The sequence below is a fragment of the Perna viridis genome, chromosome 4 (genome assembly GCF_037379345.1).
Source record: "Perna viridis isolate PV_CMFRI_1.1 ecotype Kerala chromosome 4, ASM3737934v1, whole genome shotgun sequence".
Taxonomy (NCBI): domain Eukaryota; kingdom Metazoa; phylum Mollusca; class Bivalvia; order Mytilida; family Mytilidae; genus Perna; species Perna viridis.
The window spans coordinates 17,198,036-17,213,337 of NC_142448.1; the positions used below are offsets into that span (position 1 = coordinate 17,198,036).

General features: G+C 31.7%; 1 protein-coding gene across 3 annotated transcripts; it reads right to left on the reverse strand.

Moving 5' to 3' along the window:
• Nucleotides 1-3,787: 3,787 nt before the first annotated feature.
• Nucleotides 3,788-14,684, reverse strand: LOC148619105 (ubiquitin-conjugating enzyme E2-17 kDa). Of its 3 annotated transcripts, none has more exons than XM_088578664.1 (6): nucleotides 14,566-14,684; nucleotides 13,312-13,375; nucleotides 10,561-10,592; nucleotides 10,202-10,279; nucleotides 7,894-7,999; nucleotides 3,788-4,601 (listed from the first exon to the last, which is right to left on the reverse strand). In XM_088578664.1, exons 1-6 carry the CDS (start codon nucleotides 14,587-14,589, stop codon nucleotides 4,462-4,464), a joined length of 444 nt encoding a protein of 147 aa, XP_088434790.1. In that variant the 5' UTR covers nucleotides 14,590-14,684; the 3' UTR covers nucleotides 3,788-4,461. The 3 variants fall into 3 exon arrangements, with proteins under 3 accessions (XP_088434790.1, XP_088434788.1, XP_088434789.1); XM_088578662.1 differs by having other exon boundaries at nucleotides 3,788-5,373; XM_088578663.1 differs by having other exon boundaries at nucleotides 3,788-6,820.
• Nucleotides 14,685-15,302: the final 618 nt, after the last annotated feature.

Here is a 15,302-nt window from a genome sequence, read left to right on the forward strand (position 1 = left end):
AAAAATATGGCCGCTATTACTGACAATAGAACATAGGGGTCAAAATAGTTTTTTTTTTGCAAATACCCCCCAAAAAAGTTGAAAAAATTCTGATGGAAGGAAATATTGTTCACCATCAGAAGATGTAGGAGTTATGGCCCCTGAAACAGACTGTTTTGTCGTTTTTCACACGAACAACTTTGAAAATCTTCCCAGAAACCATGCTAGAAAATTCAATGAACGTTGGCATAATTATTTTTAGGGTATCCTGCACCAAATGATTATTTGATTTTTTTCATCGGTCAAACCATGGCCGTTGTTACTAGAAATAAAACATAGGGGTCAAAATACTTTGGCTTTTTTTGCTATTTTTTTTCCCCTCAACTATGGAAGAATTATGAAGATGGAAGCTACTCATAAGATAAAACATAATGTTCTGACTTGACCGGTAGTATTGAATTTTTAGCCGGCCATTTGATGGCCATTTTCACCGATGCTCGGATTCCAATAATTTTGGTTTCTCAAGGGAATATTGTGTCTTAAGTTGAATGGTGATGACGAAAATTTGCTATAGATGGTCATTTTTCCGCATATTTTTTTTTTTTAAATCTGCTTTGATTTCAACAATTTTTGGTTTAAATAGTAAACATGGTCTCCTGAGTTAAAGGGTGATGATGAAAATGAATAGCCATTTTATGTTCTTTTGGAGCAAAAAAATAGTGGGCTGATACCCCCTCTGACACGGTAGAATAACAACGCATAGGGGGACCTCTGTCCAATTTTTTCCCAGAGGTTCTAAAAACATATTGAAGGCAATTTCAACATTTTACAATGCCTTAGATACTCAGTTGAACTTAAAGCATTCACATCTTATATGCTCTTTTTCAACAGTTTTTTGTCAAGCATGGCAACAAAGCATGATCGATACATTTACTTAATTAGTTAATAGGGCATGGTTTGCAAGTGAGCAAAACAGACTCTTCTAAAGCCTCTTGTTTATTTACAGATGCACATCCAAACATCGTTTGAAAGAGTTTTTTGAAGGATTACTATAAGAATCATTACATCGAATGAAAGGTTTGTTTTTTTTCAATCTATCATCGTTTTTAAGATATAAGATAAATACTGAAAAAAAAATAATAAATAAAAAACGTCAACTTTTTTTACAATCCACTTAGTCCGAATTTCCTCTGAACCAGCAACCCTCCTCTTTTTTATGTGGGTATTGATATGTCGGCTTTAAAACCGGAATCTAACAGAAAATTACGTGTCGGCTACCCTAAGTAATAAGCTACGCCTACTTTTCGCCTTACATGTATTAGATTCATAATGTCAACAAACAGGGTCCCACAAAAAATAAAATAAAGGGGTGCTCACCGAGTATTCTAAATCTACAAATAGCCTTTCTATACTTCACTTTCGTTCTGCACTCATTAACCATACCCGAACATTAGCTCTCAGTATCGTATTAATTTTCCCATAGACTTATATAGTGAAGTGCATATTTTTAGGATTTTTAAAAAAAAATATGTAAATTGATTCAATAAAACTTTCACTTATGTAGCATTTCTAAGGACATGTGAAAAAAAAATTTCCCGCAAAGAAAATAGGGCGAGTCCACGAAGATCGGACAGAGAAGTAGTCTTGAACTATAAATAGCCATTTTCCCTACTTTCACTTTCGTTTTGCACTCACCAAACCAACCTTTCCAGTGGAACATATTCATGTTACTATGTTAGATTTTCTTTGAAAAAAGTTCTTCATCTTACAGTGTGATGTTTGCTCTATTCTATAAGTCATTGTTCATATCTTTTGACAAAACATTAGTTTGTAGAGAGGCAAAAAGAAAATGCACTATATTTTTATAGCATCCATGTTTTGATGTACACCCGCCCAGGGATATGCAATACGATACTGGTACCATCAGGCAAGGCAAAATTTCCTATCAAAAAGTTTGTCCTGTTATAGTGTTTTTTGCTATATTCTATAAGTTATAGTTCATATTTTTTGACAAACCATTAGTTTGTAAAAAAAGACAAAAGAAAACACACCATTTTAATACCACTTAGACATGACAAGAAAACCATTTATCAGTAAATCACACATCAGCTTTCATTAATAAAAGGGAAAAACCCAAGAATTCAAAAGGTAGAATGGTACTATTTTTCCCCATAGGCGACAAAAGTAAAACTTTTAAAATTTATCCTCTTAAAACAATGACAGTGCTACCGATTTTTTCTTTCAATTGTGACTCTTCATTTTCCTAGATAAAACTGTGCTAAGTCATAACAAAACAAGTTTACTTTTGTTTACTTGGAAGCAGATGTTTGGGGTAAAAGTCTCCCCTATTGCCTGCTAATGGCACCCTTTAATTCCTAGAAATCATATAAAATGTATTTAATAGTACAAATATACCCTTCTACCTGAATAGTTCATCTTAAACAAGCATTCTGACAGTATTGCTGATGCAATACAGCGTCCCCTTTCGGCCTTTGAACTCATTGCCTTTATGAGATTTTTTTTTATATATGTGAACTAACAATGGATGGTGTTATTTTTTAACAATCAAGAGAAAATAACTCTTGAACAGCAAAAGCAAATTCCATCAAAATCAAACCTGAGCTTCATTTTACAGTAGATAATAACATTTTTGCATTACAGAAATCTGCATAAAGACATTCTCTTTCTATCACCTGGAAAGTTGAAAAAAACTTCGTTATTATGAATTAAAGGGCAAATAACTCTAGAATGACAGCAGCAATTTGCATCAAAATGATGAAACATAAAATTTTACGTAATTTTCTATGTCAAAGGGCCATAAGTTCTATATAAACCATTTTGCCGCAATAATATTCAAATTTAATTTGTAACTTGTCAGGATAAGACTAGCTAACAAATATGAAATCAAATGGATGAGGCATTACAAAAAAAAGTCTAGAAAACAAAATTTTATGAAATTTTCTATGTCCAAGGGACACAACTTCTGTAAAAATCATTCAACTGTAACATCATTTGAACTTAACTTGTAACTTGTCATGATAAGATTATATACCAAATATGAAATCAATTGGATGAGGCATTACAAAAAAAGTCCAGAAAACATAAAATTTCATGAAATTTTCTATGTCCAAGGGCCAAAACTTCTGTAAAAATCGTTCAACCATAATGTCATTTGAACTTAACTTGTAACTTGTTATGATAAGACTATATACCAAATATGAAATCAATTGGATGAGGCATTACAAAAAAAAGTCTAGAAAAACCAAGTGTGACTGATGGACTGACTGACTGATGGACGGAGTGCAGACCTAAGTCCCCTTCAGCATTTGCTGAAAGGGGACAAAAAGCAGATTGGATGTAGCCCCTAAATGGAACAATTGTAGTTATATTGTCATGGAAATACAAATTCTATACCACTTCAGCCATTACTGATACATCAGGCACATACCAGTAAATGTAAGAAACCTTGTACCCTTTTGTATTCAGGTTAGATTCTACTTAAGTTTTCCCTCAGTATTTTCGTGGATTATTAGTAAGGGATATGGCAATGCAGTTTGCTGAATTTACTTTTTCAAATTGTCTAGCCAGTGATGATCTTGAATTCATGTATTATATTTTATACAATTTACATGTATAAGAGTACTGTACTTCTACTGTCTACTTGAATCTACTGGTAAATTGAACCAAAAAAAGCCAATCTCCAGCATGTTAGTAGTTGAGACCTTAATATGAACATTCTAGAAGTTCTTTGTACATTATTGTGTATACAAAATCCAGTTGTCTATTTGGAAACATTTGAATAACAACATTATAAATGAAATCAGATTTTATTCAAACATGAAGGTGACAATGTAACCACAGAAATGTACAAACTTCAATAAAGTATTGCATCAATTACAAAGCTAACTTAAGGAATAATAGTCTATTTATTTTCATTTTAAATTCTGAGAAAACAATACCTCAATTGTGCAATCATTACAATCTTTGACTGTTCATGTTTTTTTCCACATTTTTGTACAATTTTAATGGTTAACATTCAGATTCCTCATGTACAAAATGATCACTCCTCATCTCAGTGAACAAAGAGGTGTTAAACAATAGTACAGTATAGTACAAAGTGTACTATATTAGTCATACATATCATTAATATATATCATTGTTTACTTCATATCCATTGACGACTGAACACAAATGAAAGTATCAGGACAAATCTGTGGGTCAATATTAAGGACTTAATGCCGAATCACCCATGAAAAGATAACATTACACTAAGGAATTTCTTTCAGTCCAAATTTAAGAGATATATTCAATTTGATATTCTATAAAAACAAAAATAACTTAAACAAATTGGATATTCATCCTTGCACTAACTTATTCTAGCACTTACATTAAGGTTCTTGTCGAGAAACTTAAAAAAAAAAAACAAAAAAACAAAAAAGAAAAATTGTTTAAATACAGATTTGTTTTAGTGTTTACTATAAATTACTGAGCATATTTCTGTGTCCATTCTTTTGCTATTTCATTATACTTTGGTCTGTCTGTTTTGTATGTTCTGGCAATATCTGGTACTAAAGGGTCATCTGGATTTGGGTCATTTAATAGCGAGCATATGGAGAGAAGCACTGAAAAAGTATTTAGAAAAAGAGACTTACTTTATACAAACAGAGCCAACAAGAGACTGAACTAAATTGTTACACACAGATTGGAACATGTATACAAACTGTTTGACATGCAAAAACATGGGAACATTGAACACTACCTAATTCAACTTCTAAAAATACCTGAATTGTATCATCTCAAAAAATGAATACAAAATTATCACAACATCGAGAGGTATGATATTTAATCAGTTGTAGCCTTCAATATCACAATATTATTATGAAAGATTTCAAATATAATTCAAAACAAAGAAAAATATTTTTAGAAGTCAAAATTAGATTTTATGCAGATATTGGAAGCAAGTGACGAAAGTACATATTTAATGATTGGAAATGTTACAAAAATAAAAAGACCTTTTCAAAATGATTAATACATTGTACACATAATATTTACAGAATTGTTTATTGTTTAGAATGTTATTTTTTACACTGAAAATCTATCTTTAAATATGTACTTGGTAAAAATACCAGCAAATGGTCAATAATGAACTGGTATGCATAAGTTGCAATGCTTCTCATTTCTAACATTCGACAATGTACATAATAATTCTTCATATATTTTCAAATCTGTGTAAAAAAAGTTGCTTTCTGTAGAATCACATGGCATATTTCCTCGTCCACTCTTTTGCCAACTCTGCGTACTTTTGTTTATCGGTTTTAAATATTCTTGCTATGTCTGGCACTAATGGATCATCTGGGTTTGGGTCAGTGAGTAACGAGCATATTGAAAGAAGAACTGAAAATATATGAAGAATTAACTTCACCAGACAAATAATTTTGTTTTTCTGTACGACTTTCATAAAAATGATTTACAAAATGCACAAAAAAATGAAGAAAAAAAGAACACAACCCAAGCAAAAAACCCTAAATATTCTGGATGCTTAAAATATGCCAGACCTATATTACTTATGACATACTGGTATGTGACAATAAATATAACTGTCCATATGTCCATACATAAAGATTGGAACAACTTCCTTACACATCTTTCACTTTAATGCAATCATAGAAATAAAATTTTTGAAAACTGTATTATTGATAGTTTACTTTCATTTTCAAAATTTTCTAAAATCTTGAACAAAGTCACAAACATTTTTTTTTTACTGTTTTCTTTTGCATTTTGTTCATTTTGTTGAAATCTGAATTTTAAAAAAATGTTTTTCAAGACAACTGACGTGCAGTCATTTAAAAGACAAAAGTAAATTGCTTTTTAACCACACTCCTTTCAGAAATTGCTTGATATAAATATATCACACAAAACATGAATAAGAAATCACTATGCTAATTATATGCTTATACAAAAAGAAATAAGCTTCCATCAAAATAATACTCTACTAGCATAAAGAAAATAATGTTGTAATAGGAATACAAGCCTTGATAAAATTTAAATATTTTTTTGACTTTTGGGCAACATTTTTTACAATAAATGCATGAACAAATAATTAGAACTTTAGAAAAATATGGGTTTTTTTTTTTAATCAAATAACAATACTGATTTATCAGCTTGTGATTAATATTCCAATTGAATCTAGCCATTATCAAGTTAAAAGTCAATTAAATAATTGGTCATGTAAGTTGTGTTTATATATGACATTAGTTTTGTATATGAAATGCAGTGCACAAAGTAAGTATAAGCCATATTGTGTAGCAGCGCTACAAATGAAGTTGAATAATTAAATATGATATACTCTAAATGTTTTCTTTTAAAGGAGACATAACAAAAGATAACTATGGCTGCATACATTTGCCCAAAACAAGAGGCACATATAAGGAGAATAATAATAAACAGAATACAATCAGAACACAATAATTAGAAAGCTAGCTATGGTCACTTGTCACTTTTGTTCATTAAAAATAAAGACAAAATAGCACTAAACTGGGAAGCAAACCAAAATGCTTATCCCCTAAAAAAACAATAATTTTAGAATCTTGTTATTTCAAGAAAGAACAGTTCTATGATTACAGTATTAACATAAAAGATGTAGTATATGGTCCACTAAGTGTTAATCAGCTTCCATTATCAAATGTATGCAGTCTATAGATTCACTGAGCATATTTTCTTGTCCATTCTTTAGCAAGTTCAGTATACTTGGGTTTGTCAGTTTTATAAATTCTAGCTATATCTGGTACTAGCGGGTCATCTGGGTTGGGGTCTGTTAGTAACGAACAAATGGACAGAAGGACTGAAACACATATAACATATCCTTACATGCTAGAACATGTGGTTAATGATATACATGTAGCTAATTAAAATTCTACAAGATATACAGAATCAGTTGAGATGTACTGTACAGTGAAGTATCCATGAAAACTATAACTCTGAAAGTCATGCAAAGGAATATGAATGATGAACAATGCTTTCTAATAGAGAAATAGTATAATGTAAAGCTTCTATACAGAAATAGTGAACTGTAAGGTTTATATATATACAAGAGTTAATTCACGGTAATTTATATTGTCTAATTCATGGTATAAACTTGAAATGAGTGATTGAATAGTGACCATAACACTGAAAATTTTTTTTGGGTAAAATAACATTGTATGAGATCTCTTAAGAAATCATATTTTCTGACTGTTTAACATAAAAATACCGCTCAATTTCTTAGAAAAGATAAAATCTCTAAATCATTTATAAAATTTAACCATCTATTACTGTTACCAGGAGGCATTAATTGTAGGTTTCCAACAAGACAACCTCGTTCAGTCCTGTCTTTGTAAATATGATTTCAGCTTTAATCCAGTTTCAATTTATTTCCTGTGCTTTATTTCTAGTGATAAGAACCATTAAAGCATACATAAGTATATTAATCTTTGAAAAAGCCTTTACAATAAACCAAATGTCCTAAAGCCAATGCTTTTATATTTACTACTGGATAGTCATGAAACTTAAGGGATTTGGTGAAATTGGGTTTTTCTTTGTGTATAAGACTATCAGAAGACTGGTGCATTTCATTGGAAAACATTGCATTCCCTACTTACAATATCAAAGAATGTGGGGTCACATCTATTTTATACATTTTCAGGCTATGTAAAAGACAAGTGATTTCTGATGCAGTATATTATTGTTCATTAATATCCCAAAGAAAGTAATTCCAAAAATTGGAAGGACAATCATTTTCTACGTTCAGTAAAGGAATGCTTCTTACCATTTACCAATGAATTACCTTTTTGAGAAAGCAGTAGGGAATACTAATCAGTGCTTAAATAAGAAAAAACAAATCAAAAGAAATCTATTTCATAGCATAGTATGAGTTACCTTTAGATATGGTTAAAGCAGGAGACCACTGTGACCTTAATATATCAAGGCATATGCTACCATTACTGTTTATGTTAGGGTGATATATCTTTGTTGTAAATGAAACCTGAAAAAAAAAGTTTTGATTTAAATAAATTATTCTAATAAAGTGTAAATTGAAACAAATAAGGTTTTTATCATCACTTCTTCTAATCATTACTTTTGAACATGTAAAAGTTTTTACTTGAAACCTATATGCTTAACTGTAAATAATGATGAGATACCATGCTACTTAATTGAGAAATTCAGTAGCTTTATATCTGGAGTGCAGCAGAATAAATGAGAATACAAGAAATTTAAGACAGAACTAAGAATGAATATAAGTAAAATGTTTCTAAGGCTTAAAAAAAAAATTCTTTCCAGTAACCTGACCAACCTTCTTTTTTCTATGGTGTTAAAACCCAACCCCCAAAAAATGGATTTTCAACATTCCCCTCATTGATTTTCTAATAGAATTGCCTTGCTCTCCAATGTAGAGGATCAAAATTTATTACAAAAATGAAACAGTGGTTTCGATAAGTTCAGAATTCGGCAATGTCCAGGGGTTTCATTAATTTTTCAGGCAGGAGGTACTTTACAGAAAGTAGGAGGAACCAAATAAATTTGGCAAGGGGTCTGGGGGCCAAAAAAGGCCCCCAGTGGGTCAAGGGCAATGGCCTGGTGGGGGCCCGAAGCCACTCAGAAGTTCCTGGATGTTAGCCTTTTTGAGATTTAAATTTTGACTTGAATATAAACCCTGAAATCCAGAGCTCCCCATGATTCCCACCAGATCCATTTCTAGACTAATGCTGATAAACTTTGTTGACTATTTAATACTATCTCATTTTATATGAAATTTTGATAAACGTCATATTTTGTTCTTAGGCTTTTATTTGCCTGTTACAAAATTTGAACACTAACACACACAAATAAAAGCATAGGAACAAAACTAATCATTTATCAAATGAAATTCAATAACATGAGGTGGTTCCTCATCCTGATTAAATAATTTTCATAATAAAACTTTGTTGTTGTTTATTGCCTAATCATTACTGTGACATGTAGTGCAATTGCATGTGTCTTATTGTGAATCTCTTCGACTGGTATGAGGAAACTTCAAAAACACCCTGTGAATCACAGTGTTTATAACAATTTAGTTTTTTTTTCATGAAAATACAACATTGTCTTGTTTAATCTAGACATTGTTAAGTCACTTGTTAAGTCACCATGTTTTCTTTTATGGACACTGTACGTTAAATCGTCGTAGGTTAGAGCACTTTACCGATTAGATTCCAATGCGGACCTTGACGTAGACACCCATAAACAGGAGATCACGATTTTGGAGACAGCCTACACACAGAAGGATCTATTTACTAGATTTTTCCTCATGATTATTTTTTGCTTTTATTTCATTCTGCCGGTACCAGACACTACTGTAGCCGGGTAAAAGTTCCGGGTACCGGCTCTTAATGAAAGCACTGGGTGTCATAATAGAGGGAGCAAAGCCAGTAGAATTTAATGTCCCGCAAATCTATAAATTTAAAAAAAAAAAAAATGTGTACCGACCCTAATGTTGAAAAAGATTCTAGCGGAAACTCAATGATTTTGTTCCTGGTTTTAAAAGCAGTCCCAACTGTTTAATTTCGGGAAATTTTTGCAGTATTTTCAACACATTGGGAAAATATGGAAAGGGGGACATAAACAGGTCATTTGCTGATTGAAACTGAAAACTGATACCGAACTGACAAATACGTACTCCCAATTAGGTTACAACATGCCGAAAAAAGAAAAAAAAACATTGCCCAGAAGTGAACTAAGTACCGAGCCAAGAAATTGTCTCGAGGAACATTTCACTGGCTTCTTTATCTAATCTTTAACATAAAATATGCCTGACAATTGGGAATTTCCTCCATTTGGGATAACTATTTTTCAACATTTTGGGAAAAGTCTCCAGGGAAACTGCCGATATTCAGCTGCAATAAAAGGGTAACAATATCACTGACCCCAGAATTTTTTTTTCGGCCTATCAGCTATTTAAATTGCCAAGAGAAAAAAACTGCCTCTACATTCAGTACTCCTTACCAGTTTTGTTATAACGAGAATAGGTATGGTGTAGATGTCAAGGAGACAACAACTCCACCGGCATGAAAATGTCAGCAGTATTAATATTTCTATGCATGATGGGGACTGACAACCAAAATATGGCAAACAATCTCAAGTCAGTCAATAGACTGTCACCTGTCTTTATGAGCTTTGTTTGGCTCTATGAAGGAGCTTACATTGAACTTACCTTTGGGGGTTTGAAAGGATAATCTGTTGGAAAATGTATTGTTAGGAAAAATACTCCTCCCTGGTAAGGACTGTCAGGCTGCAAAATAAATTTGTTGAATCATATTGCATGCTATAACTGATAGTCAATATATTATAAGTTCCTTATATGGTTTCGGTTTTGTCCTATTTTTAGCCCATTTGGACACAATAATAAGATAATTTACTGTATAAAAGCCAGTCATACAAGGTTTCTATGAATTCTACTTTATTCTCCATGCACATTAAGTTATACAGATTTGAGAAATCACAAACTGCATAATTTTGAAGAAAGTAAATACCCAAATCAACACGTTTTAATGACCAGCTATATATACTTACTGGACCCATGATAGTGGCTTGCCAATGAAATACTGAAATAAAGAAAAAAAAACAAATGCATATCATTTTAATGAACTTGTTAAGTAAAATGCAAATCGAACATTTTAGACTGAGAGAAATACATGTAATAACTTCCATCTTTCAAGACCTTACCACAGTGAAAGAATTAAGCAGTAGACCTATGGATTGAGTCTATGTAAAATCAAGCAGGTCTATGATGAAATTGGCTTAAGTTGCTTTAAAATGTACAGTGCTGTCTATGTAATATTATGATGGGTCCATGTTGACAAAAAATCAGTTTCTAACACTGTCACCCTAATCTAAACAGACTACAAGTGTGTATGCAAAAGTGATTAATAGTAAAAATATCCTGGCTAAAACCCTGCTAATGGTGATACATGTTCTAAGACTACAAAAATAATCATGAAGCACTATATGCAGTGATTTAGCTAGCACTCGTCATTTTCGCCATTTACAAAAGGATTTCATAGATGACGAAAATATTTTTGATAGTTTTCGTCACTTAAAATTTGAAAAGTGTATAAAAAAAATCCATTTAAAAAGTATTTCAGATCAATTTTTGACAATTTCGTCACCTTAAATATAAATGTTGTTAAATCTGTCAATCGCAAGTTACATAATTTCACCTGGCCTAACGCTTTGACAAGTGTATGACCCCACACTTGGTAATTACCAGGTCACATATATAGCTATCTATGTTTAGGAATTTAAATGCACACACTATATAAACAGTGTCTCCAATGTGTGACTGGTCATCTAATGGATTTCGAATAGATTTTTTAACGCAATAACTGGATAGTTAGAAAGTATTAATCAACGATACATATTTATTTTACGATTCTCTTTCTTCTTGAAACGAAATCACAATGATTACGGACTTCTTCAATTCGACTCATTATCAGGGGTCAAAGGTTACTAAAAAATTGCCACCCAGCAGCAAGACATCATGGAGCAACCGCTTACAGAGTTCAAAATGACTTTGTCAATGTGGCCAAGCTCCTTTCTATCGGTCTAGTTTCCGCTTTATCATCTGGAGACCATGAGAGGGGATTTAGTAGGTACAATCTGATCAAGACCTACATGTATCGTAGGAACAAGGTTTCATCAGTCTATTCTCTTCTAAAGATCTGTATCCATCCCTCTGATTTGAGGAGTTTTAGGTTGAAGAGGGCTTTTGAGGTGTGGTGTTTGGGAAAGGATAGGAGGATTTTCTCATGCCATAATAGTAGCTTTTGACAAAATAGTAACTATTTCTAGACGTAACGCATCAAAGCTTTGTCATGATGTTTAAAAACCTATTATTCTAACAGTAATTATTTTATTTTATTATGTAACACGTTTTCTTATAGAAAATAACAGTTATTTTATTATAACATTTATTATATTTATTGTTATGTCTGTATCTATAAACTTAAATATATTAAGTATGTTTACGTCTTTATATAGTTTATGATACTATTGACTATTTACAAAAATCTGCTGTCCATAATATGTTGTTTGTGCTTTACGCGAAAGTGACTAAAGCCCTCAAAATCCTAGCTAAAACCTTGCTATATGTCACTCAATGGTAGACTTAAAATACGCATAATTTGTTTAGAAAATTGTTAAGTGTCAGTGCATAAAAATAAATTAATCCCTCTTTCCTGTTTAAGAAAATGACTAAATGAATACACATTAAGACATTATAAAGAATCTATCATCTTCGATAAGATTTCAATGTTCTCCTCTTTGAAAACTATTGAAATCTTATCCAAGGCTGTCTGAGATTTCCTAGTCTTGCATTTCTGGTAGCGCTTAATTCTTTTTTTCATTGTTAAAATAATTTTTATGAAAAATACCTCAATTATCACTGGGGAAATACATATAAACTTTTACACATTTCAGCATGCCAACTATTAATATAAAACAAATACAAGTGCCTCCCTATTTGAAATAATTCAAAAGAGCATTTTGTACATGTGCATCATAAAGTGTAAATCTGCAATACTAAGGTTTGTCCCCTCATCATACAGCTATGTGCATGCACTGTTTGGTATATGATAGTCAATACTGCTGAGCCATGTTCAAGTGCTAGATGACGTCCTCAGTTCCTCACTTAATACTTTTATCAGTCATCATACACGCTACATATACAGTGATTATTTTAGTGCTCGCCACTTTCGCATTTGACAAAGCATTTGAAAAATGACGAAAGTTTTTCAACCCGTTTTCGCCATTTAAATTTCAAAATGGAAAAAAACAATGGTAAATAAAAAGCCATTCTATCATGTTTAAATGACAAATTTATGACCCCAAGCTAATTAAGATCAATTAATGACAAGAAATCCTTGATCTTTCTACACAGCAGGTGTCAATCACACAATGTTTTTACAGGTAATCTTATTACCTAATCAAGCGGTATTAATTCATAACGAGCCGACAAAAGGATGATATTATTGATTAAAATTGGCTTGGGTAAGTGACTAAAGCCTTCAAAATCCTGGAAAAAACCCTGCATATACATAGCAGCCAGGTATAAAAGATTCAAAATTTTAACAGCCTACATGTAGTATACAAAACTTCTATAATCATAATTAAGTCAGAATATGAAGTACAGTATGGTTGGATTTAACCCTTTCATAGACTTTTGGTAGATTAAAATGTAAATATTGTACTAAAACCATGAGAAATTTTATCAACTTCATGTATAGATTACTGTAAATTGTAGACACAAAACACTTCACAACTTACAGTCATCACCAACTGGGCCTGCTGAGCACTGTGCTGGTGGATCTCTACCTAAATCTTGTAATTCCTGTAAAATTTAAGAAAACAAATGGTTATATGCACAGTAATTTTGAACACTTGAGACTTGTCAAATTGGGAATGACTTTCTAATTGGGATTAGCCATTTTTGGGGCAATTTAGGAAACTTAATTAAAGGAAACAGCATAACTACATGTAGAAGGGTACTGAAAAAAAAAAGACTAACATCACCACTGGACAGTATTTACTGATTAAAATAAACGGACAACCTTCAATTTTAATGTGTTCAAAAGCCTATTCATTAACATTTTAATGCAATTTCGGAAGTAGCAAATGTGTTAAAATATTTTTAAAAAAATTGAATATGAAGTCTATAGGAAACAGGTTGTAACTTCTATGTAATTGATTGGGTAGGTTTCTAACTCCTGTTAGAATTAGACAGTTGTGAAAATTTCAAAATTTAGTAAAAATTGGAAAGTTTGAAGTACTTGCTGTATCTTATTTTCATTCTCACTGTCTAAATAGGAGGCATAAAATATTTCTTTCACTTCAGTCTGTAACTTTTGAAATAATGAAAACAAGCACACCTCTTTACAAATATGTTCAATATTATATTAATACATGTATCCTGCACATAAAAAATACTTCAACTTTTTTTTTAACTATCAATTTTTTCAATTGGGTAAATCATCCACCAACAGTAGGAATTATTTCGCTTAAAAAGTGGCCCCTCCTTCCAAAGGGGTTCCCAAAAGGGATAAAGTTTGGATTATACTAATGTAATGTATAATTATACATTTGTATGGAATTATTCTAGAAATTATGCTAACATTTGATCATACAATATGAGGTAAGACACTTTTTCGGAAATTTAATATCCTCTAACTGTATTTGAGATCAATGTAAAAAAAGAACACATTCCTGGAGACCAGCAGCAACAGTTCATGAGTTATGTCCCCTATTTGAGTAATGGCTTCAGCATAAGCTTAAGAAAGTGAAAATAGGTGTGACTAAGCGGTATAACCACGATATTCAAAAGCTCATCTTTTCAGCCTTGTCTGAAATGCCTGTGTCGGTGACTAAACTAGGCACGTTTCGTGCATGGAGTAACAACGGTAACGAATCCAAAATAAATGGCGGAAACGAGACAAAAACTGTCGGTTATCCCTTGTTTCTCTGAAGACGGTCAATTCTTCATTTCCTGAGTACCGTTAACATGATGTTCTCATTTTTGTTTACCTTATTTATTCTTTTTAGAGCCATTTTTTCTGTTTAAATGTTATGATTAATGTTACTGAGAGGAGCAAGTGATCTTCTTTCACACTAATCCGGAACTATCGAAAAGACATGCGCACTGTGGCACGTTAGTAACAAATGTATGGAGAGCGCCACGTGCCAGCATTCTCATTATTTGTACGTAATAGATAAAATATACGGCTTCACTGGCAACTTAGCCGTATATGCGCAAAAGTTTCAAAATACGAAATCGGGAAAAAGAAATAAAAACCTAATTTTCTCGCCGAGTTCGCTATATTTCAACACGTGGGGGATTCTGTCTTGTCAACGAATAATTTGGCTATGTTTGAAGGTGTTAAACTGTAGAAAAAAGTTTAAGATATGTACATTTAGACAAAATTAAACTTATAGTATTGTTGTAAATACAATTGGCTTTCAAATTGGAAATATCTGCTAAATGTATAAATCAAAGAGTTAAATCTATATATAAATCCTTGTATAAATGAACTTTATCTTTACGTTCTACTTCATTTTAGTTTTCAATATCTCATCAAATACACATGTATTCATGAACTTTTTAAAAGGTTCATTTCCAACCCGATCTATGATATAAACATGTAACTCTTTGATCACGGAGAAAATTATAAGGCTTCACTAATGAAAACGAAGCAATGAAAATGAAACGATAAATTACAACATTAAACATATTAATTAGATCAGGACAAAAAGGCATACTATAT

Bases quoted from the DNA above. Each gene is read 5' to 3' on its own strand.
- LOC148619105 (XM_088578664.1), bottom strand. From the start codon at position 14,589: ATGGCTCTAAAAAGAATAAATAAG. The intron at 8,000-10,201 runs GTAAGTTCAATG...TTTTTTTTTCAG, and splicing joins ATCCTTTCAAACCCCCAAAG to GTTTCATTTACAACAAAGAT. The intron at 4,602-7,893 runs GTAACTCATACT...ATACTTTTTCAG, and splicing joins TGCTTTAACCATATCTAAAG to TGCTTCTCTCCATATGCTCG.